Below are 25,528 nucleotides of genomic sequence, written 5' to 3'. Positions count from 1 at the left end.
TTTTCTATTACTCTAACACTCCCAATATAAAATAAATAGCACCTATACCATAGTTTGAGGAAAACAAGCAGAATTAGGTGGATGGCGAGATAGTGTAAAGCGCTTTGAGCGCCTTGAAAGGTGGAAAAGCGCTATATAAGTATAACACCATAACACCATAATATATTTGCCATAGGGCATAAGAGATACATGACGCCTTCTTATCACAGAAGCCCAACGTGTGCGTATGCAACTGACTGAGCAAGATTGACGCTGACGAGGCAAGACATCTACAAGCCCACGTCTGCACTCCCACAAGCAGTACTCCCGAAAAGTCCAGAACAAATGGTGGGACGCTCCGTCCCAACACAAGGAACACCAGAGAACGCCTGATATCCAACTGATAACACGACTGACAAGACTCCAAGAGCCCGTTTGACACTGAGGTGGCAAAATCCACAACCTTCGTTGCCTGGACAAAAGTAACTCCTCCTGTCCAATCTAAAACAGACAATAATGCTAAACACACCCTTCTCCCTGCCCACTGCCCGCCCCAGGAGAGCCTTCAAAAGACTGAATGTTTAACCAATCGTGGTCATTTTTCTCGGGAACCTTTTACTGACGTGTGATAAGGTGAGCTTGCCTCCCCGCCTGAGTCTGTTTCGCCTTGCTGTTTGATCGCTGTCTACCTGAATATATTGTCAACTTGTTTTCGGTGAGCCTTCTTTACACCTTTTAAAATGGAGTCAGTACAAAAGGTTAAGACTAAGGTGAACGCGTGGAGTTTGGCCTTTTGGCCAGGATGTCGGACCCCGCCGGCCCGGGTCGTTTGACCTACGGAGGGCGCCATGCTTTACGTGCACAATGGACCCTCGGGTGATGATGTAGTTGGGCTAATCCAGTGCAGTTTATCTATGAACAAATGTCGTTTTCGCGTCAAATTATGTGGGTGGCGGCCTTATAGTCTGAAAATGACGGTACACGAAAGTGTCCTTTCCATTTTATCCATCTGTGACGATCGTCAATCCTCCCCGTGTTTTATTCCAACACATTATCGAGGACAGCAAGGTGGCCGATGGCTAGAAATCCCAGCAGTTCTTGAATGGGACACGAGCTGCTCTCCCACAGCGCCATGGTGCCAAGCAAGCTTAAACGTGATTTCGTAATGAAACACCCGTCGCTTCAAAACAAGACGATGGACTACCGTATATTGTTCGCCTTTGTGAAAAACACAGAGAAACTTTTTTGAGAAAAACTACAAGTCATTGAGAAAGCCCTCAAAGCCAAGTTACCTTGTAGCTAGATCCAAAAAGTCTCACACTGTGGCAGGGACATTAATACTACTTGCCTGCAAAGCCATTGTCAGCAAGATGCTCAGCCCTGATGCGGTTAAAGATATTGCTAAAGTTTACCTGTCTGATCATTCTAAGCTTTTCAAGCCTAAGTGCTATCAAAAATAAAAACAGACTAAGAGCTGTTGAAGAGCTTCAAGTGTATCTTCAATTCCTGCCAGGATATCGGCTTTGTGTTCATCTAAACAGGCTCAAGTTTCACACCGAGCAAGTATAGATACTGAGATATTACTTTATAATTAAATGTTTTAATACAGAAAGTAACTTTGGAACATTTTTGGTCTGGGGTGTGCCGTGAGATTTTTTTTCCAATGTGAAAACGTGCCGTGACTTAAAAAAGGTTGAAAAAGACTTGAAAAAACAACAACAACAAAAACAGCACTCATGCATGAAAGGGTTATTGTACTGACAAGTATATCGAGGGGTGAAAAAAACAATCATTGAAATATCTTTGGGTTCTCTCACCATCAAACTGGTACTGGATGATGTTGTTGAACGCCTCCAGGAGAAAAAAGACAAGATGGTGGTTCTGGGCCACAGAGAAGAGAAACCAACTGGTGGAGAAGGCCTCCAGCAGGTGGAGCAGCTTATTTGCCGAGACCATGGACAGACTTTTCAAATAGGGAGACACTGAGGCCAAAACACGCTCGTTAGGCAAATACAATGAAATGCTACAAGTGACTTTAAAGGACCCTTTCTTTTTTTTTTTTATAACTAATCCATTAAAAATGTAACTGTAAAGGCTTAATAATGAAGTTTCATTATTACTTTCCACAAAAGTGAGCACACCCCTCGTATTTCTGCAGATATTTAAGTATATCTTTCCATGGGACAACACTGACAAAATGAAAAGTAGTCTGTGTGCAGCTTGCTGTCTTGCTGAAAGACTCAGTGATGACCCATCTTCAGCTTTCGGGCAGAGGGCAACAGATTTTGATTTCAAATGTCCTGGTATTTCAAAGCATTCATGATGCCAATTTTTCATTGAAAAAGTTTTTTTGATTGAAGCAATTTCTTTTTGTGTTTGGGCCATATTATCGGTAGGACATTTGTGTCGAAATTATTCAATCCGTCAAAAAGTTGCTTCAATCAAACAAACAAACAAAAATCATTTGAAAAATGAAATTGCCCTCCCCCAATTTTTTGTTGTTGTTGAAAATTATATGCAAAGCAAATGACCGTCTAAGGTGCTAGTCACAATCTGTTCGAAAAATCATTTTGAGCCATTATAAAAATTATTTTTTTGTTCATTTCATTCATTTTTGTTGCAGTTTTATTGCTTTACAACTTTTATATATACAGTATATATATCTGGAAGTCAATTTCATGCAATGATACATTTCGGCCGCCGGGGGGGGGGGGGGGGGGGGGCCTGGCCCCCCTTTAAAATCCGCTTATGAAAGATATAGACCCTACCCACGTGACGTCACAACTCCTTCCTCCTGACTGGTGCCGCCCACTTGTCCGTCAACACATCATGTTTACCTGTTACGGCTACATACATTCCTCCTATTTACGACGTGTTTTTCTGCTCGTTAACATTAATAATCAAAATGGTGAAGGCGTGTGTGGCGGTCGGTTGCAATAACAGAGAAGATAGACGGAGAGACTTGAAGTTCTACCGGATTCCGAGAGACCCGGAGAGAAGAGAGCGAGATGGGCTGCTGCAATTCGACGAGAAAACTGGGCTCCAAACGATTACCACAGATTATGTAGTAGTCATTTTATATCTGGTAAGATGCATTTAATATATATGTAGAGGGTTTTGGGCTGACAAGCACAATTAAGATCATTGCTAGGCTAATCGCCGACAACATACACGTATGTATGTAGTGAGAGTGCTATCGCTAAACCATATAAACATTAAAAGCCCTAACTCCATTGACAAACGACATGAAATACATTAGACTTGACAGTGGATGTTAGCAATAACAAAAGATTTTGAATTGAAAATTTCGTAACTCACCTTTCCAAGCACAAGATAGATTCCTGCCGAATTTTCGTGGACGAGGACCTGTTTCACCCAACCAGCAACGAAGTATTTATAAGCCTCCAAGCTCTTAAAGTTTTTCAAACTTTCGTGAGAATAGGCTGATTTTGTGTGGACAAGATAGTTGTACATATCAGGGTTGCTAGCAGATATCAGGCAAATACGGCGGAGACAGCGGGTCGAAAAACATCGATTTAGGCATCAAATATGGATCTGGCGAATGGATAAACTGAAGCTTTTCCACATAACGCCTTTTATGCAATGCATCAAGTGAGTTTACGGCATCCGAAAGCACCGAGTCTTCACGAAATGCATTATAAATTGCTCGATCAATTGAGACCATTGATAATACAGACACAAAATGACGGACAAGGGGGCGGAACCATACAGCGAGCACGTGATTTTGTGACGTCGGTGGGTCGGGTCTATACTTAAACATCTGAAGAAATGCGAGGGGTGTACTCACTTTTGGGATACACTGTAAAAAGAGTGGTTCTTAACCTGGATTCGGTGATTACTTTAGCTAGGTTAAGAACCACTGCTCTAAAATCGGGAAAAACGCTACAAATGACTCACCGTTCACAACAATGGTGAGCAGGCAGTCAAAGAGAGGCTGTAAACGCTGGTGGCCTGTTGTAATGATCTTATGGAAGACCTGCAAAGCAAACATGGTGACAGCTGGTCGGCGTGAAAATGAAAAGGTCTCCGCGGAGACGCGGCCGGACATCTCACCACGATCAGCAGGTCGGCGTGAGTGCCAGTGAAGACTGGAATGTCCATGGGCACGTGGAGGGCGTAGGGCTTGTTCAGGCGCACGCCAAAGTTCCTCTCGCCGCTAAGCAGCAGCAGGATGAACACGCCGATGTGCATTAGACCTACGCGCGCTGGACACAAATTGGTCAGGAAAAAAAAAAAAAAAATCACTTTTTTGGAGCCAAATAACATTTTTTTTTTTTTTTTGCTAATTTGAAGGTTCACTGCCATTGACAGCGATGGGTGTCGTTGAGCCTGTCGCAATATACAATATTTCCATTTATCGCACGATAAATAAAAATGAAGGCGGTAATTTTTCCGCTGCGATTTATCGCCTCGCGTGCACGTGCGTACGGCAGACGTGCTGTTAAAAGTTCGGATTCCTTGTTACCAACTGCGCAAAATGCATCTTCATTCCAGGTCCGGCAAAAAATAGCGCCGGAGCCAATCGTTCCCTTTATATCAGACATGTCCAAAGTCCGGCCCGGGGGCCAAATGCGGCCTGTGGTCAAATTTAATCCGGCCCCCAGCCTCTGTCATAAACTCAATAACATCTGGCCCGCACACAAACTTAATAAATTGGTCAGCAGTACTGTTACCAGCCTATGAAGGAGCTTACACACTAAATGCTGCTCCTCATTTACCCACTAAAAGGCAGCAGCACTCTAAGCAACATTACCCCGTGTGACCCTTTACTTTCAATTTTCTAAAATGGCGACAATCAAAAAAAGTTGACTGCGATGGCCGAAACTTCAAGGATAGGTGAAAATTGGACTACTACTTCACTAAACTACGCAACAGTGTGTGCCTCATTTGCAAAGATCATTTGCGAAGGTCGGCCCCCCACATTTTTACTACACCAAATCTGGCCCCCTTTGCAAAAAGTTTGGGTATACCGTATACCGGCCGAGTCAGTGCTCCGGATTGACTGCGGATCATCTCTGGCGTGCCGGTGTTGTTGACGTGTGGGCTCTCCCGTCAGGGATGACATTTCACGTGAGGCGGCAATTTTTCGGCACAACACCGGATATTTACAACGAAGTCCGCCAAAACATTAAGAATTAAGAGCGCTCGTCCTGTTTATGAAAGTTGATTGATTGACATACTATATGCTGGTGTTGTGCAGTAATGAGCAGACGTGACTTCTGTGGTGTTTGCTAACTTTTCTAGTGCGCGCACACACTGGATATCTTGAAATAGCAAACTAGATGTGCTACGTCCCATGCCATTGGCTACGTGAGCCCAGAGTGATTATGGGACACGTAGTCCATATACTACATTGATGAATTACATAAACTGCCATTACTGAATGGACGTTAAGAAGGCCAAATTAATTCATACCAGTGACTATAGATAATGTTGCAAATAACGTTAATTCAGTACGTGACACAGATGGATTCGGACCACAAATAGGATGTCTTACTCATGTAGTAAACCTAGCTGCGAAGAGAGCTGTAGCAATCAACAGTGTGCCCCGCCTCACTTTACAAACAGTAAAGATTGTTCTCAGTACTTTTATACAAAATTTCTTCAGATCAGTAAGAAGTAAGCGCATAAATATTATGCACTAAAATGCATGTTTATATGATGACAATTAAAAAAAAAAAAAAAAAAAAACGAAACATAAAATACAATTGTTATTTTCTTTTCAGAGCATTAAATGTATTGAATGGGATCGTAAAATCGTGTCCCCCGTATGGAAAATCGTGCCGAACCGTGACTTAACTGTATCGTTGCATCCCTATGGAACACCATTGCAGAAGCTACGAGGGGAAAAGTTTTCATTTGCCTAAATGCTCAACTTATTAAGTGCAATTATATTTTTTTTCTTGAAAAACATTTTTTTAAATTCTGTGTTTCTGTGCAGTATTAATATTGTTGTCTTTTACTTAAAAGAGGCATGGTCTATTGTTTTTAGTTGTGATTTCCTAAAAAGTATTTTAGAGTTTAAGAGTAAACATTTATTGCGTTTAAATGGGTGTACATGATCTATTAATATATACTGTATTCTCACAGTGTTATGGTGTTTTTTTTTTTTTTTTAATTGGGGGGTGCAATAATATCGCATATCGCAATAATTTATGAGATAAATTATCGCACACTAAAATTTGTTATCGCGACAGGCCTAGGTGTCGCTACCAATCAAAATTGATTTGAAGTTTTGTCCTTAATCACAAGTTATCAGAATGGTGAATGTAAGTAATAATAATATAAATATCAGTGGTGGAATGTAACAAAGTACATTTTTGTGTATGTACTTGACTTGAGTACAAATGGGAAGCGGTACTTTTTACGTCACTTCATTTTATAACATGTATCTGTACTTTTTACTCCACTACTTTTCAAATTGTCATCTGCGTTAAACATTAGTTTTGTTTATTCGTCTCTTATTATGAATTGATAGTTTCGTTTCCATGCCTCTGGTGCAATTGATATGGCCCATGGAGCTATACCCTCATTGAGCACTAGAGGCAGCAACACGAGTACAAGCAAGATTGGGCAGGTGAACAAGATATTGACCAATAAAAACCACTACTCCCTTGTACAGTACGGGGTGGTATGCACCTGATAGTTACTTGAAACCCACCATTAAGCTAAATTTTGGGAGTTTTTGAGCTTGTAAAGCTTTTATTTTTTTCATTCTGCACAGTTTTAAATAAAACTGAGCAGTCAATGATTTTTTTTACTTTTAGTATCGACACACGTCTCTATGTATAAGGCGGAAAACAGAGAAAAGACTGAAAAAGCAGTTTCTGCTCTTGCACGCTTCTTTAAAAGAAACTGCTGTATTTTGAGCCAAAACAACTGTTGTGTACGATAGAACAATATGTCCATTTGCTGCCATAGCAGATTAATGGCGCATTACGCCCCCGAACTATTTCTAATTTGCCCGTTTTGCCCTGGAAACCCCCGTTTACAGACATCGCGCAACTGCTTTTGTTCCAACCCAGCCATAAAACGAAGGTAATTAACTACATTTATCATTCAAAATGTCAGTCATTTTTAGCTTAGAATCATTAATTGATGTCTAATATATCGTTAGAAAAAAAAACCAAGTTAAAAAAATTATTTACACGCATATTTTAAACTTTTAAACAAATTATGTCACAATGAAAAAAATGGTGTCTCTAAAAACATCACAGATATCTACCTTAAAAAGATCGCCTAATTGTATTTTTTTTTGTTACTGTCACCTTTTCTCCGATATGTTAGATGATAAATAATGGATCCAAACAAAGAAAAATTGAAAAAAAAAAAAACGTTTAAAAGGGTAAATATATGAAAATGAAAATCTCCACCACTCCTTGATGTCTGCGATTTCTGCATCGCGACCCTTGTTATATTACCATGTTTTACCCATAAAATCCAGCTGTGGCCGTTCACAGCTGTGTCTTGAAACTCAGTGATACACGCTACATGGAGTTTTTGGATCGAAACAAGGTAAGTACGCGATAATATCTCGTTAAAGTCATGGCGTCTCTAATTGTGCTCTCCCGTGCTCTCACCTCCAGATAGGGTTTTGCTGCTTAGATTTTATTTATTTATTTATTTTTTAAATGACCTCCTGTTCGTCCCCCAGAAAAGATTTTAAGCTTTCCAATGATGTATCACACATGAATATGGGACAATTTTGAAAGTTGGCCAAATTGGGGGTCTCAAAGTGTAACTTCCTCTCAACTGAACACAGACAAGACTGAAAAAGCCGTTTCTGCTCTTGCACCCCTCTTGAAAATAAACTGCTGTATTTTAAGCCAAAAGAACTGTTGTGTTTTATAGAACAATATGTGCTGTCATGCAGATACATGGCGCATTAAGCCAACAAACTATTTTTTATTTGATTTGTCCCTTTTACCCTGGAAACCCCTGTTTACAGACGTCGTACAACAGCTTTTGTTTCAACCTAGCCATAAAAAGAAGGTAAGTAATCGTATTTATTCTTCGAAATGTCTGTCAGTTTTAGCTTAGAATCATGAATTGATGTCTAATATTTAGTTAAAAAAAAAAAAAAAAAACTTTAAAAAATTATTCACTCGCATATTTTAACTTTTTAACAAATTATGTCACAACAAAAAAATTAGTGTCTTTAAAAAGTCACGGATATCTACCTCATAACTAGTTTAATTTTATTTTTTTTCCGTTACTGTCGCATTTTCCCTAATATTTCTGATGATAATAGATCCAAACAAAGAAAATTCGGGGTAAAAAAAACTTTAAAAGGGTAAATATATGAAAATGACCATCTCGACCACTCCTTGATGTCTGCAATTTCTGCATCGCGACCCTTATTATATTACCATGTTTCACCCATAAAATTCCCCAAAAAGCCGACTGTGGCCATTCACAGCTGTGTCTTGACACTCGGTGATACATGCTACACAGAGTTTTTGGATCGAAACAAGGTAAGTACGTGACAATATCTCGTTAAAATCATGGTGTCTTGAATTATGCTCTGTCAGGCTCTCACCTGAGTTACCGGAAAGCCACGAAAAGACATACATTGCAGTCGAACGCTAGTGCGAGAATTATGGACACAACAGGTTAACGTGCTGTCCGTTATCTTTTCGACCCTTGTTGCTATTTGGATTGATAATTACGGGATGATATATCCAACAAATAGAATAGATTAAAACGAAAACATTTAGCGAGGTTTCAAGATCAAATTATTATAACTTGTACTAACATTTATCTTTTAAGAAGTACATGTCTTTCTATCCGTGGTGCCCTTTAAAGCAAGAACTTTTATACTTGAGTCAATTTTTTCTTCTATAGTTGTACTTAAGTTATTTTTTTTGTACCTGTATCTGTACTTTTACCTAAGTAAAACAAAGTGAGTACTGTAGCTTGGACTCCTTTCGCTGTCAAAGGCACAATAACAAAAAAAATTTACACTGGTCCGCTCTGGCATCATTTAGGTAGTAAAGGATTGGAACCAGAATATCGAGTACATCGCTACTCTTCAGGACGAAAAAGAGGAATTTCTGCAATGGGGACACAGACACACACACACACAAAAACCTCAGTTTTGCATAAAATAGTGTATTTCTTATTGGGAAGTCACTGTCTCCCATACCTTATTGAAGTCACAGAGCTTCCAGAAGAGCACCAGGAGCTCCTGGTGAAACTGGATCTTTTTGGTGGAATTTGGCAAGTACGTTTGAGTCAAGGGGTTGGTGAGGAGACGAGCCAAGCCTTTCAGTACAAAGTCAAAGTCCTAGACGGGACAAAAAGCAGCTTTACGGACAAGCCGATCCTGCAAATTGGCCGGCGTTACTCTGCCTTTTCACCTCCTCTCTGTGGATCCTCGACAAATAATTCACAAACAGGTTCTCGGGGCCGGCCGTCTGCGCAAAAAGATTGGTATTATAGGATACATATTTACATACAGTGCTGGCCAAAAGTATTGTCACCCCTGCAATTCTGTCAGATAATGAAGTTCTCCCAGAAAATGATTGCAATTACAAATGCTTTGGTAGTAATATATTCATTGATTTTGCTTGCATTTAAAAAAAAAACATTATATCATTTTACACAAAACTCTGAAAATGGACCGGACAAAAGAACTGTCTGAGGACTTGAGAAGCAAAATTGTGAGGAGGCATGGGCAATGTCAAAGCTATGAGTCCATCCCCAAAAGACCTGAATGTTCCTGTGTCTACCGTGCGTAGTGTCATCAACAGTGTTGTTAATTTTACTTTAAAAAAATAATTACAGTTACAAATTACTTCTCCCAAAAAGTAATTGCGTTAGTAACTCAGTTACCTGAATTTAAGAGTAATTAGTTACTTGGCAAAGTAATTAGTGATCATTTTCATGTTTTGTTTTTTTTTTCTCAAAAAAAAAAAAAAAAAAAAATGTCACACAATGTGAAGTTTAAAGGGTTTTTGGGACAATTGGCCCTAGCCCAATTCTTTACCCTCCACTTAACTAGACTAGAGGTTAGATTTTGTGCCCGAACCCGACCCGGTCGGGCCCACATTTTAAGCATTCACGTCCAAAAAAAAATTGGAGAGCAGGCTCTCTGTATTGCGCTTTTGCTTGTGCACGAACGCCGTGGCGCTGGCCGCTTTTTCTTCTTGTCCTCCCGCTGTACCGTTTGCGCACGGCCGAGGCACCGCCCTCATTTTCATTTCCTTGTCAGAGAGGCGCGTCCATGTGAGAACAATATCCCACACACTCAGAAATATGTTTAACAAACTTTCCCAGCGTTATTTCGTTGTGTGAATGCTTTGATAATTCTCAAAAAAATATGTAGATTATTTAAACATTAAGAAAACTTGCGTTTTTTTCTGCCAACTCGAAGAAATGAAAATAAATTGCTGCTGCTGCGTTTTTTCCGCGTCACTCAAAAAAAAAAAAAAAAAAAAATCGGGTTTTTCGGGCTCGGGCCTGCAAATCTAGTTAAGTGATCGAGCTCGGGCCAGGTCGGGCCTCAATACCGGCGGGCCGTGTCGGGTCGGGCTGGATTTTTTAGGCCCGAACTATGCTCTAAACTAGACACAAGGGTATAGACCTTACTCACCTACGTCACAAAATGACGTGTCGCTGTATCCGGCCGCCATATTGTCCGTATTTTTTAGACCTATTCTCATTGTTTTCAATTAGTCGTGCAAGTTATAGAGTAATTCATGGAAGCCCCGGTGTTATCTGACGCCGTAAACTCATTGGATGCGTTGCATAAAAGGCGTTATGTGGAAAAGCTTCAGTTTATCCATTCGCCAGATCCATATGTGATGCCTAAATCGATGTTTTTCGACCCGCTGTCTTCGCCGTCTTTGCCTGACCCTGATATTTACAACTATCTTTTCCAGACAAAATCAGCCTATTCTCAAGAAAGTTTGAAAAACTTTAAGAGGTTGGAGGCTTATAAATGCTACGTTGCTGGTTGGGTGAAACAGGTCCTCGTACACGAAAATTCGGCAGGAATCTTGTGCTCGGGAAGGTGAGTTACGAAACTTTCAATTCAAAATCTTTTGTTCTCGCTAACATCCACTGTCAAGTCTAACGTATTTCATGTCATTTGTCAATGGAGCTAGGGCTTTTAATGTTTATATGGTTTAGCGATAGCACTCTCACTACATACATATATAATATGTAATAAATATGAAGTGCGATAGCACTACTCCAGATTGTCCCTAGTTGAATTTATTTTTTTGGCTTTTGACCTCAATAGTGAAATTGTAAATTAATTGTATGACAACTGTCTTATTATCCCCTTATATAATTTCAGGTAGTTCATTCACAACGTCTGAGTGTATGTTGTCGGCGATTAGCCTAGCAATGATCTTAATTGTGGTTGTCAGCCCAAAACCCTCTAAATATATATTAAATGCATTTTACCAGATATAAAATGACTACTACATAATCTGTGGTAGTCGTTTGGAGCCCAGTTTTCTCGTCGAATTGCAGCAGTCCATCTCGCTCTCCTGTCCGGGTCTCTCGGAATACGGTAAAACTTCAAGTCTCTCCGTCTATCTTCTCTGTTTTTGCAACCGACCGCCACACACGCCTTCACCATTTTGATTATTAATGTTAACGAGCAGAAAAACACACCATAATAGGAGGAATTTACGAAGCGCTAATGCATTAACATGACGAGTATACGGACAACATGGCGCGGGGGCGTGGCTGTGACGTCATGTGAGTAGGGTCTATTGCGATAACTAGATGGTAACCTTTGCTATGTGTGGAAGTCATTTAAAGTTGTGAATCAACTGTTAAAGTTGTTAAAATTGCTCCCGCTATTGCATTAGTTCCCTTCTGTCTACTTTCAACATGTGTAAGTTTTAAAACTGTTTCATCATTTAAAGATAGATTTAAGTCAAGATTTTGCCGATTTAGGGGCATTTTACATTTAAAAAAAAAAAAAAAGGTGCTTAGGTTCGCTAGGAAGGATCTCTACAACAGAGCCTTCCTGAGAGGTCTACTGCTTTAAGATGGCGGCTGTTTACTAACGCATGTAGTCCTTAAACATGTTGCCAATGCAGCCGTGTCTAACATTTGCATCTAGTTCTATAATATGTGATATCTACCGTATCATGTGGGCGTAGTTTGTAGGCTACAGTCAGGTATTATTGGAGCCACCTAGCATCGCGTTTGCAACGCTCTCCTGCTTTGCTCTCTCGTCTCCGTGAGTCCGTCTTTCTGACTTTTTTTATTCAACCAACTTAGTAACGCATAGTAACGCACGCCTTTCCCGCCTCAGTAACGGTAACGGCGTTGCCAAGATGAGAAAAGTAATTAATTAGATTACTCACTACTGAAAAAAATAACGCCGTTATTAACAACACTGGTCATCAATAAGTGTAAAGGCCATGGCACCTCCCTAGATGTGGACGGAAAAGAAAAAATGACGGCAGAGTTCAACAAAAGATTGTGTGGATGGTGGATAAAGAACCTTGACTAACATCCAAACAAGTTCAAGCTGTCCCGCATTCTGAGGGTACACCGGTGTCAACCCGTAATATCGGTTGGTGTCTGAATGAAAAGTGTAGGATATCCAGGAAGACCCCACTTCAGACCCAGAAACATATAAAAGCCAGGCTGGAGTTTGCCAAAACTTATCTGAGAAAGCCAAAAATGTTTTGGAAGAATGTTCTCTGGTCAGATGGGACAAAAGTAGAGCTTTCTGGGAAAAGGCATCAACGAGTTTAAAGGGGGAAAAAATTAGCCCTTTGAAGAAAAGCACATGGTCCCCACAGTCAAACATGGAGGAGGTTCCCTGATGTTTTGGGGTTGCTTTCCTACCTCTGGCACTGGACTGCTTGACCGTGAGCATGGCATGATGAAGTCTGAAGACTACCAAAAAAATTTGTAGCACAATGTAGGGCCCAGTCTGAGAAAGCTGTGTCTCCTTCAGAGGCCATGGGTCTTTTAGCAGGACAATGACCCAAAACACACTTCAAAAAGCACTAGAAAATGGTTTAAGAGAACGCACTGGAGACTTCTAAAGTGGCCAGCAATGAGTCCAGACCTGAATCCCATAGAACACCTGTGGAGAGATCTGAAAATGGCATCCTTCAAATCTCAGAGACCTGGAGCAGCTGGCCAAAGAAGAATGGTCTAAAATTCCAGCAGAGCATTGTATGAAACTCATTGATGGATACTGGAAGCAGTTTTTCGCGCTTATTTTGTCGAAAGGTTGTGCTAATAAGTATTAGGTTGAGGGTGCCAATACTTTTGTCTGGCCCATTTTTGGAGTTTTGTGTAAAATGATAATGATTTTTTTTTTCCCATTGCAAGCAAAATGAAGATATTACTACCAAAGCATTTTTAATTGCACTTATTTCTGGGAGAAATTGAGCATTATCTGACAGAATTGCAGGGTTGCCAATAGAGGTAGGAATCTTTGGGAACCTAACGATATGATTACGATTCAGAGGCTCCGATTCGATTATAAATCGATTATTGATGCACCACAAACCCAACCCCCCCCTTTTTATTTTTTTGTACACTAGTTCCAAAATTGTTCAAAAATCCTCTCAGGCTAAACAAACTACTATTTCAGTATCAAGTTAACGTTAAAAAACGTAAATAAAATACTCAAGTCCCCATTCTGTATCGGCAGCTTTAAACTACATTCAATTAACTGAATGTTGTGAATCAACCGTTAAAATTGTTAAAATTGCTCCCGTTATTCCATATTTTCCCTTCCGTCTACTTTCGACGTGAAAGTTTTAAAACTGTTTCATCATTTAAAGATAGATTCAAGTCAAGATTTTGCCGATTTTTTTTTTTTTTTTAGATAAAAATTAATTTGGTTCGCTACAACAGACTACAACTACTGCTTTAAGATGGCGCCTGTTTACTAGCCCGGGAAAATCTGTCATTTCGCATCTAGTTCTTGGTATATGATCTAACACGGCCGTCATCTGTCATTTCATATCTAGGTCTAGATATATGTGATATCTACGATAGCCGTTTGTAGCAACTAGCAACTGGGCGCTGTTTGTAGCGGCTGACGGCCGCAGTCAGGTATTCTTGTGTTTTTTTTTATCTAGCGGCATGAGTTGAACACATGGGCGTAGGTTTGGTCTTAATATTAGTAGGGATGATAGGACATCATAACCTGTATGTACACTTTTTGCTGGGGACGGGACATTAATAAGACCAAACATATTTGGTGAATGGGGGTCAGGGCTACATTTCTCTCCAATATGAACCTAATTAATTGATAGGCTAAAGGATTGATGCAAAATAAATCTGTATTGACCTATACTAACTTTCACACTGCAAATTTAAAAATCTAGTCAAATAATTTTCTCCATCATTTTTGAGTGTTAAAGGCTAGTTAACAGATTAATGCGTCAGATTCTTCCACTTACTTTAAGTAAATAATATTGTTCGTATTGAGCCCATACAGCTAAAAGTTGGTCATCTTTCACCAAAATCAAGAAAAAATTTTTTCAAATAATGTTTTGAGCAATATTCTTGAATTAAGAACATTTCTGACAAACAAGTTTTTCTTTTAAGATTAAATATACAAACTTTTTGCTTAAAATAAGTCTAAATCCTAACCCTAAGCTTATTTTCAGCTAGCTGTTAATTAATTAATTAATTATTTCATGAAATCGCAGTAAGTAAATTTCACTTGAAGCACTGGAGCAGTAGCAAAATTAGTAAGGAAAATTAGTGGAGTGTTCCCCACCTCCACAACATTGGCGTCTTTTTACGTTACTTACTGGCTGCTACTGGCGGGAAAAAAAATTCTAATACCCTCGTCTTTGAAGGGGGCAGGGGAGGTGGTAGAGCTGGGAATCTTTGGGCACCTAACGATTCGATTACGATTCAGAGGTTCCGATTCGATTATAAAACGATTATTGATGCACCCCACTCCTTTTTTTTTTTTTTTTTTTTTCAAAAATCCTCTCAGGCTAAACCAAACTACTATTTCAGTATCAAGTTACCATATAACAATAAACAAATATACAAAAATAACAGTAAATAAAATACTCCAGTCCCCATTCTGTATCAGCAGCTTTAAACTACAGTACATTCAATTAATTTAATGTAGTGAATCAGTTGTTAAAATTGCTCCCGTTATTCCATAATTTCCCTTCTGTCTACTTTTGACATGTCAAAGTTTTAAAACTGTTTCATCATTTAAAGATAGATTCAACACAGATTTTGCCGATTTAGGAGTATTTTAGAGAAAAAGTTAATTAGGTTCGCTACAAAAGAGCCTTCTAGAGAAGTCTACTGCTTTAAGATGGCGGCTGTTTACTAACGCCGGCAAGTCTGTCATTTCTCATCTCTGTTCAACAATACATGTTCTAACACCGCTGTCGTCTGTCATTTTGCATCTAGCTCTACATATATATGATATCTACTGCCGTATGTTTGTAGCAACTAGCAACTGGGCGTTGTTTGTAGTGGCTGTCGGCCGCATTCAGGTATGATTGTTTTTTTATCTAGCGGCATGAGTTGAACATGATATTTACTCTCGGTCCATTCCTCATTGCGTCCCAAAGACCGCGCCCACTGTGTTTTAGGTCCGCTTTACCTGGTATAATTCAATAATCGGAATTTGGATGTTTGTGAATCGTTCTCGAATCTTCCACGGCCGAATCGCGAATAATCTAATAATCGGAAATTTCGCACGCCTCTAGTTGCCAATACTTTTGGCCAGCACTGTAGCTTTCTGACCCCTGCTCTAGCGTCTCGTCTCGCAAACCTCGTGTTCCTCGATGCTGGACGGAGACGACGGGCAACGGGACGTCCCTCTGTCGTGCTCTAAGGTGACGATGAGGATCTGCACGGCCTGCTCCACCAGTTGCTCCCGGTAATCGGAGAAAAGCAAGTGATTGTACGGGATGCCGTAGCCCACGGGGTCGTAGGCGCTGACCACGTTCAGCAACGAGGTGAACAGGGGCAAAGCGTGCCTGCGGGCAGGTAGGTAGTCGAGAGTCCGTCGCGTGGATCCGGAGCGCCTGCGAGCTTACCGATTTTCAGTAGAGCAGAAGAAGGTGACCCAGGGGTTGAGCGCGTGGTTGTCCGTAGAAGCGGGCAGGTACATGACCTCGGAGAAGCAGGTCAGCAGCAATCTCAGTAGCTCCGTGCTGACAAACCCCGACGCGGCGTTAATTTGGACAGAATAAAAGGGCGGCGCCAGACTCACCGATTCAAATCGTGAATATAGTTGAGAGGGGGCGACTGCGCGAAGCCCACGCCTGCTTCCCAGATGTATTCACAACTGTCAATGGAGTGCATGTTCTCCACCGAATCCTGCAACACATATTTTGCAAGGAATTTGATCTCACTGGCTGCCATTGAAGTTGCTCTAAAAATCGACTTTTTTTTTTTTTTACATTGACAACATAGTAACTTTGGCATATTAAAAGAAGTTACACAATATCAACAGGAAGTGACTCGAGATCAACAAGATGTGACCCCCGAAATGCCCCTAAATCAACAGGAAGTGACATGAAATCCACAGGAAGTGAACCCGAAACACTCCAAAATCAACAGGATGTGGCCTAGTCTTAGCAGGAAACGACGCCAAAACACACCAAAATCAACAGGAAGTGACCCGAAACGTCCCCAAATCAACAGGAAGTGACCAGACAGCCACAGGAAGTAACCCCAAAACACTTTAAAATCAACAGGAAGTGACCCGGTAACAAGTGACCCTAAAAAAACTCCAAAATCAACAGGAAGTCACCTAATATCAACAAGAAGTGACCCAACAACAAGTGACCCCAAAACACTCCAAAATCTGCAGAAGGTGACCTAATATCAACAGGAAGTGACCCGATATCAACATGAAGTGACCCCTGAAATGCCCCCAAATCAAAAGGAAGTGACCCCAAAAAAATTAACAGAAGGTGACCTAATATCAACATGAAGTGACCATGAAATGCCCCAAAATCAACAAGAAGTGACCCCCGAAACGTCCCCAAATCAACAGGAAGTGACCAGATAGCCACAGGAAGTAACCCCAAAACACTTTAAAATCAACAGGAAGTGACCCGGTAACAAGTGACCCTAAAAAAACTCCAAAATCAACAGGAAGTCACCTAATATCAACAAGAAGTGACCCAACAACAAGTGACCCCAAAACACTCCAAAATCTGCAGAAGGTGACCTAATATCAACAGGAAGTGACCCGATATCAACATGAAGTGACCCCTGAAATGCCCCCAAATCAAAAGGAAGTGACCCCAAAAAAATTAACAGAAGGTGACCTAATATCAACATGAAGTGACCATGAAATGCCCCAAAATCAACAAGAAGTGACCCCCGAAACGTCCCCAAATCAACAGGAAGTGACCAGACAGCCACAGGAAGTAACCCCAAAACACTTTAAAATCAACAGGAAGTGACCCGGTAACAAGTGACCCTAAAAAAACCTCCAAAATCTAGAAGAAGTGACCCAAAATCAACAAGAAGTGACCCCAAAATGCCCCCAAATCAACAGGGAGTGACCTGATATCCACAAGAAGTAACAGGACACACTCCAAAATCAACAGGAAGTAACACCAAAATGCCTCCAAATCAAAAAGAAGTGACCTAATAGCCACATGAAGTGACCCAGGCCAAAACACTCCAGAATCAAGAAGAAGTGACCTAATATCAACAGGAAGTGACACGAAATGCCCCCAAATCAACAGGAAGTGACATGAAATCTACAGGAAGTGACCCCGAAACACTCCAAAATCATCGGGAAGTGGCCTAATCTCAGCAGGAAGCGACGCCAAAACACTCCAAAATCAACAGGAAGTGATGTAATATCAATAGGAAGTGACCCAATAACAAGTGACCCCAAAACACTCCAAAATCTGCAGAAGGTGACCTAATATCAACAGGAAGTGACCGTGAAATGCCCCAAAATCAACAAGAAGTGACCCCCGAAATGTCCCCAAATCAACAGAAAGTGACCAGATAGCCACAGGAAGTCACCCCAAAACACTTTAAAATCAACAGGAAGTGACCCGTGAACAAGTGACCCAAAAGAACTCCAAAATCAACAGTGAGTGACACGAAATCGACAAGAAGTGACCCCGGAATGCCCCCAAATCAACAGGAAGTGACCTGATATCCACAGGAAGTAACACCAAAATGCCTCCAAATCAAAAGGAAGTGACCTAATAGCCACATGAAGTGACCCAGGCCAAAACACTCCAGAATCAAAAAGAAGTGACATAATATCAACGGGAAGTGACCCAAAATGCCCCCAAATCAACAGGAAGTGACATGAAATCCACAGGAAGTGACCCCGAATCACTCCAAAATCAACAGGAAGTGACCCGAAATGCCCCCATATAAACAGGAAGTGACATGAAACCTACAGGAAGTGACCCCGAAACACTCCAAAATCATCGGGAAGTGGCCTAATCTCAGCAAGAAGCGACGCCAAAACACTCCAAAACCAACAGGAAGTCACCTAATATCAACAGGACGTGACCCGATATCAACATGAAGTGACCCCTGAAATGCCCCCAAATCAAAAGGAAGTGACCCCCGAAATGTCCCCAAATCAACAGGAAGATACCCGATAGCCACAGGAAGTAACCCCAAAACACTTTAAAATCAACAGGAAGTGACCCGGTAACAAGTGACCCTTAAAAAAACTCCAAAATCTAGAAGAAATGACCCGAAATCAACAAGAAGTGACCCTGAAATGCCCCCAAATCAACGGGAAGTGTCCCGATATCCACGGGAAGTAACAGGACACACTCCAAAATCAACAGGAAGTAACACCAAAATGCCTCCAAATCAAAACACATGAAGTCACCCAGGCCAAAACACTCCAGAATCAAGAAGAAGTGACCCCTTCCTGTCGATTGGGGGTCATTTCAGGGGTCACTTGTTGATATCGGGTTACTTCCTGTTGATATAAGGTCACTTCTTGTTGATTTTGGAGTGTGTCAGTGTCACTTGTTGATATCGGATCACTTCCTGTTGATATTGGCAAAAAGCTTTATGTTTATTTTGAGCATTTTGGAATCCTACCACAACAAAGTTACAATTGCAATTTCTCCAAAAAACGTGTTTTTGCTAGTACCATTTATCAACAACCTTCCTACTATTCTAGCAAATTTAATGTTATGTCATTAGCTCTTTCACTGCCACTGACGGGGATGGATGGGCTTATGACCAGGACTATTTAATGGGACGTGGCTCGTGCAGGATTAAAAGTGATTGAATCACACACTCAACATTCCTTCAGGCTCATTAGCGCTCTTCCTGTTATGACTGACAGTGTCATCACGCGCTGTTTTGGTTTTTCAACCCAACCCGGGCGACAGGTTTAGTGGGGTAGATTTTTTCAACAGGAAGAGGGAAACGCTGAGAAAAAAAAAAAATACAGCCGGTACAATCCGAAAGCTTACCGGGCCTCTTCTGTGGCTGTGCACCGTGAAGTCTGGACAAAATAGCAAGTCGGCGATGGCCAAGAGGAGCGACTCGGCCAAGGGACGAGCGCCGTCGTCCTCGTCTAGCTCTTCTGCCTGCAAAAAAAAAATTTCAGACTTCAAGTCTTTCGTAACACTAATGAAAAAGCTATTTTAGAGGGTTTGTCAGTATTTGCATACCACTAGAGGGAGCCCATTCACTACCAATGCTACGCAAAGCACCAAGTGATATTCCCTCAACGTTCACTGTTCCTTTGTGACGGCGAAGTGACTACGGCAGGGGTCCCCAAACTTTTTCCTTCTCTGACGAGGGGCCGGGTCAGTTTGTAACAGAAAAAGTGTGACGATTGCTGGAGTGCCTAAATTTAACAATTTGTTGTTTTTCAGAAAGCCACAATCAAATAACCCTTTCTGGATTCTTCACGGAACAAAAGTAAATCAAATAAAAATAATATCATATCATATCATATATCATATCTAGAGATGTCCCGATCGATCGGCATCCCGTCCGATCACGTCATTTTCAAAGTATCGGAATCGGCAAAAAAATATCGGACATGCCTTTTTTTAATATCTATATATTTTTTAAATAAATCGTTTTCTAATTGTATTTAACGTTACAGACATAATATGTTACACTCATCCAGAGTCTTTAGTTTAGGCTTAGAGTAGGGTTATCAAATTTATCCCGTCACCGGCGGTAATTAATTTTTTTTAAAAATTGATCACGTTAAAATATTTAACGCAATTAGCGCATGCGCTGCACGACCCACTCACGCATTGTCGCATTCAATCTGTAATGGCGCCGTTTTACCTATATATAGAGCTAAAAGGCAGCGTAAAATGACTAGAGTGAATTTTGTCAGCCTTTGGAACATTTTTTTAATTGGCTAAAGCCTTACAATCCCTCTCCCTACGATTAGAGATATCGTGGGAAGCAATGTGGGGATGAAAGGTAGTAATTGATCTTTTTCTTAACACCATAACGCAGAGAAGAAATATCAATTGGTACCACTACGCACAGTCATGGTTGCACTTCCCATCATGCATTTGGGCACAATAGTTAATTGGCTACAGTATCATTTACTGACAGCTCAACAAATACACTAGATGGCAATATTTAGTCACAATATACAAAGTCACATTTATCCTTTAAGAATTACAAGTTTTTCTATTCGTGGATCCCTCTCACAGAAAGAATGCTAATAATGTAAATGCCATCTTGAGGATTTATTGTCATAATAAACAAATACAGTACTTATGTACTGTATGTTGAATGTATATATTCGTCCGAGTTTTATTCATTTTTTTCTTAATGCATTGCAAAATGTATATGATCGGGAAAAATTATCGGGAATGATTGGAATTGAATCGAGAGCAAAAAAAAAAAGCAATTGGATCGGGAAATATCGGGAACTAAAACGATCGGGATCGGATCGGAAGCAAAAAAACATGATCGCAACAACCCTAATAATATAATATAATATATAATTAGGGCTGTCAAAATTATCGTGTTAACGGGCGGTAATTAATTTTTTAAATTAATCACGTTAAAATATTTGACGCATTCAACGCACATGCCCCGCTCAAACAGATTAAAATGACAGCACAGTGTCACGTCCATTTGTTACTTGTGTTTTTTGGTGTTTCGTGGCCCTCTGCTGGCACTTGGGTGCGACTAATTTTATGGGTTTCAGCACCATGAGCATTGCGTAATTATTGACATCAACAATGGCGAGCTACTAGTTTATTTTTTGTTTGAAAATTTTACAAATTTTATTAAAACGAAAACATTAAGAGGGGATTTAATATAAAATGTATATAACTTGTACTAACATTTATCTTTTAAGAACTACAAGTCTATCCAAGGATCGCTTTAACAGAATGTTAAAAATGTTAATGCCATCTTGTTGATTTATTGTTATAATAAACAAATAAAGTACTTATGTGCAGTATATTTAATGTATATATCCGTCTTGTGTCTTATCTTTCCATTCCAACAATAATTTACAGCTAAATATGGCATATTTTATAGATGGTTTGAATTGCGATTAAATACAATTAATTAATTTTTAAGCTGTGATTAACTCAATTAAAAATTTTAATCATTTGACAGCCGGAGGAAAAATAAACAATGCAAGATGGAACGCTTGAGTGTGGATCTTCCGCTCATCAACTTTGAATAAATGTTGATCATACAAATATCGAGACGCAGTTTTGAGGCGGTCTGTTCGACTTTTGATGCCGCACAGAGAGTTCTAGCCTCGGGTGGAAACCAGCATGCCGTGGCGGCTAGCTTCAAACCGGCGCAAGCACTGTATCCTGACTTACCCCGGCCCGACCCGCACCGGGGACGGTGGACCAGAAGAAACCCCGCCAGTCCTGGTCCTCAAAGATGTAGGGCAGGATGCGGGTTAGGATGCGAGTGCAGTTCAGGACCACCTGCTTTTCCCTCTCGCCTGGGCAGCCAGAGTCTGCACCCTGCACGAGTTTTTCCACGGCCTGACGAGAAGGAGAGTGATGATGATTTTTGAAAAAATGGATCATTTATTTACAAAAAGGCCTGTCCAAACTTTTTGGCAGCCCGTTTAATTTTTGTTTTTAGTTTTTTGGACAAAAATACTTATTAGTCTTAGTCATATTTTAGTCATTTGAAAATGAGTTTGTCGAAATCTCATACAAATTTCGTCTAGTTTTAGTCGAGTTACTCAAAATGTTTTCGTCTGTAAAATTCAAAAGTTTTAGTCAAAAAGCTACAATTTCGAATGAACATAGACAAATGAGCACATATTGTAGCATCTACAAGGAGAACCTCAACTTGATAATACACACTCAGCAAGGAAAGCACATGGAAACCACGAACTGTATGTTTAAAAAAAAAAAAAAAAAGGTTGTCAACCATTTACAGCTATTCTTAGAGTCTAGCTAGAAGTTGAAAGCAATCAGTATTTCCCAGTAATTGCTCATTTATCAAACAAAACAGCTGAAGAGGGCTATTAGCTAAATGCCATTTCGTCAACTGGCTCTCCTCTAGATTTACAAACCAGAAAAGCCAACTGGCTCTGCTTTAGACTTGCCAGTGTTTTAAGAAGAAGCTTGCCATTCTGAAGGTAATGCTAACACAAAGGCAAATGCTATGCTAATGCTAAGTGTTACATTTAGCGTCTAATGATCAATCAGCACAGACCTTTAAAGCGAAGCTCGGACTTAAAAACTTGTAGGTTCTAATAAGCCACAATTGTTCTCTTTTACAAAAATATGTTATTAGTAGGCCTGTCGCGATAACAAATTTTAGTGTGCGATAATTTATCTCATAAATTATTGCGATACTATTGTGCCCCCCCATTTATTTTGTAAACCAATTTACAATAACAGTGAGAATACAGTATATAATAATAGATCAAGTACACCCATTTAAACACGATAAATGTTTATTAAAAAATACTTTTTGAAGAAATCACAACTAAATAGACCATGCCTGTTAAGTAAAAGACAATATTAATACCGCAAAGAAACACAGAAAAAATGTCTTCTTCAAGGAAAAAAATAAAATCACACTTAATAACTTAAGCATTTAGGCAAATGAAAACTTTTCTCCTCATAGCTTCTGCTATGGCGTTCCATGTGTAATATTCTGATAGGATGTTTTCCGAGGCACCCTGAAGCGCACGCAACGGTGAGGTTGTTTTGTTCATGCAGCCTGCCGAGAGCCACAAGTTGAGGAAGTGTTGTTAGTGCCGTGTTTTAATAAAAAACAAAGTTGTCAGCACGTCATGTGTTTGATATCATTGCCAGAAAAACGCATATAATAGGACTAGAGCTGTCAAAATTATCACGTTAACGGGCGGTAATTAATTTTTTAAATTAATCACGTTAAAATTGACGCAATTAACGTACATGCCCCGCACAAACAGCTTAAAATGACAGCACAGTGCCATTGGCCACTTGTTACTTGTGTTTTTTGGATTTTTGTTGCCCTCTGCTGGCGCTTGGGTGCGACTGATTTTATGGGTTTAAGCATTGTGCAATTATTGACATCAACAATGGTGAGCTACTAGTTTATTTTTTGATTGAAAATTTTACAAATTTTATTAAAACGACAACATGAAGAGGGGTTTTAATATAAAATTTCTATAACTTGTACTGACATTTATCTTTTAAGAACTACAAGTCTTTCTATCCATGGATCGCTTTAACATAATGTTAATAATGTGAATGCCATCTTGTTGATTTATTGTTATAATAACCAAATACAGTACTTATGTACCGTATGTTGAATGTATGTACCCGTCTTGTGTATTATCTTTCCATTCCAACAATAATTTACAGAAAAATATGGCATATTTTATAGATGGTTTGAATTGTGATTAATTAATTTCTAAGCTGTAATTAACTCGATTAAAAATTTTAATCGTTTGACAGCCCTAAATAGGACACCATACAGCCTCCTTTTTAATGTTGTCCTTATAATGATGATTTGCTGCATCATAAATCACTTTGTGTCTTTCCACCTCCTTGATGGAGCGTTCTTTGTCCATGTTTGCTGGTTAAACCGTGAATAAGCAACTGGGCTGTTGACTCCAGGCCCGGCGCCGCCCATTTTGATGGATGCGTCTCCGGCAAAAATAAAAAATAGCTTAAAACATCCGGCAGGCTCTGGCACGCCGGAGCTAGTCCGGCGAGCTTTCACAGATGTTTATGGGCCATCAACATGCCGTGGAATTAAAGTTCAGACATACAAAATAAGGAAACACTTCTATATTAAACATTGTAAAACGTTAGCATTGCTACATTGAGGCTAATGGAAAAAAGAAAATGTACAGTCCATGACAAAAGTCTTGTCGCTTATCCATTTTGTAGAAACAACTGCTGATAACCTGACTTTTAATGATTCAAGTGGTTTCAGAATGGCTCATATGAAAGCTAAGACCCACCCAAATGATGTTGAATGTACAAAAATATATTTGTTTCACTGAAAAAAGATCATTTCATGAAGACGTAAAGGTCAAATTTTGGCAAGACAAAAGTTTTGTCGCCTACAGAAAGTAGTGTGAAAAAAATGTACTTCAAATTAGGGCTGTCAAAATGATCGCGTTAACGGGCGGTAATTAATTTTTTAAATTAATCTCATTAAAGTATTTGACGCAATTAACGCACATGCCCCGCTCAAACAGATTAAAATGACAGTACAGTTTATTGTTTACTTGTTACTTGTTTTTTGGCGCCCTCTGCTGGCGCTTGGGTCCAACTGATTTTATGGGTTTCAGCACAATGAGCATTGTGTAATTATTGATACAAACAATGGCGAGCTTCTAGTTCATTCTTGTGATTGAAAATTTTACAAATTTTGATGAAACTAAAACATTAAGAGGGGTTTTAATATAAAATTTCTATAACTTGTACTAACATTTATCTTTTAAGAACTACAAGTCTTTCTATCCATGGATCGCTTTAAGAGAATGTTAATAATGTTAATGCCATCTTGTTGATTTATTGTCATAATAAACAAATACAGTACTTATGTACCGTATATTGAATGTATATATCCGTCTTGTGTCTTATCTTTCCATTCCAACAATAATTTAGAGAAAACTATGGCATATTATATAAATGGTTTGAATTGCGATTAATTAAGATGAATTAATTTTTAAGCTGTAATTAACTTGAATAAAAATTTTAATTGTTTGACAGCCCTACTTCAAATACAAAAATGTTACATAACATAAGCCAATTAAGTAGTTGTGCTGTGAGACTCAAATTTAATATTTTGTATGACTTCCATGGGCTTCCGCAAGGATTCATACAATTTATTGATGAAGTCATCAGGAACATCAAAGAAAGCAGTCTTGCATGCCTCCCAGAGTTCATCAACATTCTTGGGTTTCGTCTTCCATGCTTCCTCTTTCATCCTACCCACCAAACTTCACTGTTTTCTGAGTGAATCTCGGATCCATGCGAGCTCCAGTAGGTTTCCTGCAATTTATGTGGCGACTGTAGTGTAATTCAATGGAAGATTCATCTGAAAAATCCACCTTTTGCCACAAAACAGTGAAGTTTGGTGGTGGCAAAATCATGGTCTGGGGTTACATCCAGTATGGGGGTGT

At 39.7% G+C, this 25,528-nt stretch overlaps 1 protein-coding gene across 1 annotated transcript in view; it reads right to left on the bottom strand.

Moving 5' to 3' along the window:
* Positions 1-25,528, bottom strand: part of LOC130931934 (protein HID1-like) — a 51,092-nt gene that overhangs the window by 21,395 nt on the left and 4,169 nt on the right. The window contains exons 3-13 of the mRNA XM_057861169.1: positions 21,756-21,926; positions 19,404-19,520; positions 16,190-16,296; positions 16,014-16,130; positions 15,746-15,953; positions 9,360-9,416; positions 9,146-9,286; positions 8,963-9,053; positions 4,054-4,205; positions 3,898-3,976; positions 1,797-1,961 (exon numbers count right to left, since the gene is read on the bottom strand). Of these exons, the coding sequence (XP_057717152.1) occupies positions 1,797-1,961; positions 3,898-3,976; positions 4,054-4,205; positions 8,963-9,053; positions 9,146-9,286; positions 9,360-9,416; positions 15,746-15,953; positions 16,014-16,130; positions 16,190-16,296; positions 19,404-19,520; positions 21,756-21,926 (1,405 nt within the window). The remainder of the gene's footprint in view (positions 1-1,796; positions 1,962-3,897; positions 3,977-4,053; positions 4,206-8,962; positions 9,054-9,145; positions 9,287-9,359; positions 9,417-15,745; positions 15,954-16,013; positions 16,131-16,189; positions 16,297-19,403; positions 19,521-21,755; positions 21,927-25,528) is intronic.

The sequence above is a fragment of the Corythoichthys intestinalis genome, chromosome 16 (genome assembly GCF_030265065.1).
Source record: "Corythoichthys intestinalis isolate RoL2023-P3 chromosome 16, ASM3026506v1, whole genome shotgun sequence".
Classification (NCBI taxonomy): Eukaryota; Metazoa; Chordata; class Actinopteri; order Syngnathiformes; family Syngnathidae; genus Corythoichthys; species Corythoichthys intestinalis.
Note: the sequence above shows the minus strand (reverse complement) of the source record. Positions and strands in the feature narration are given on the sequence as shown.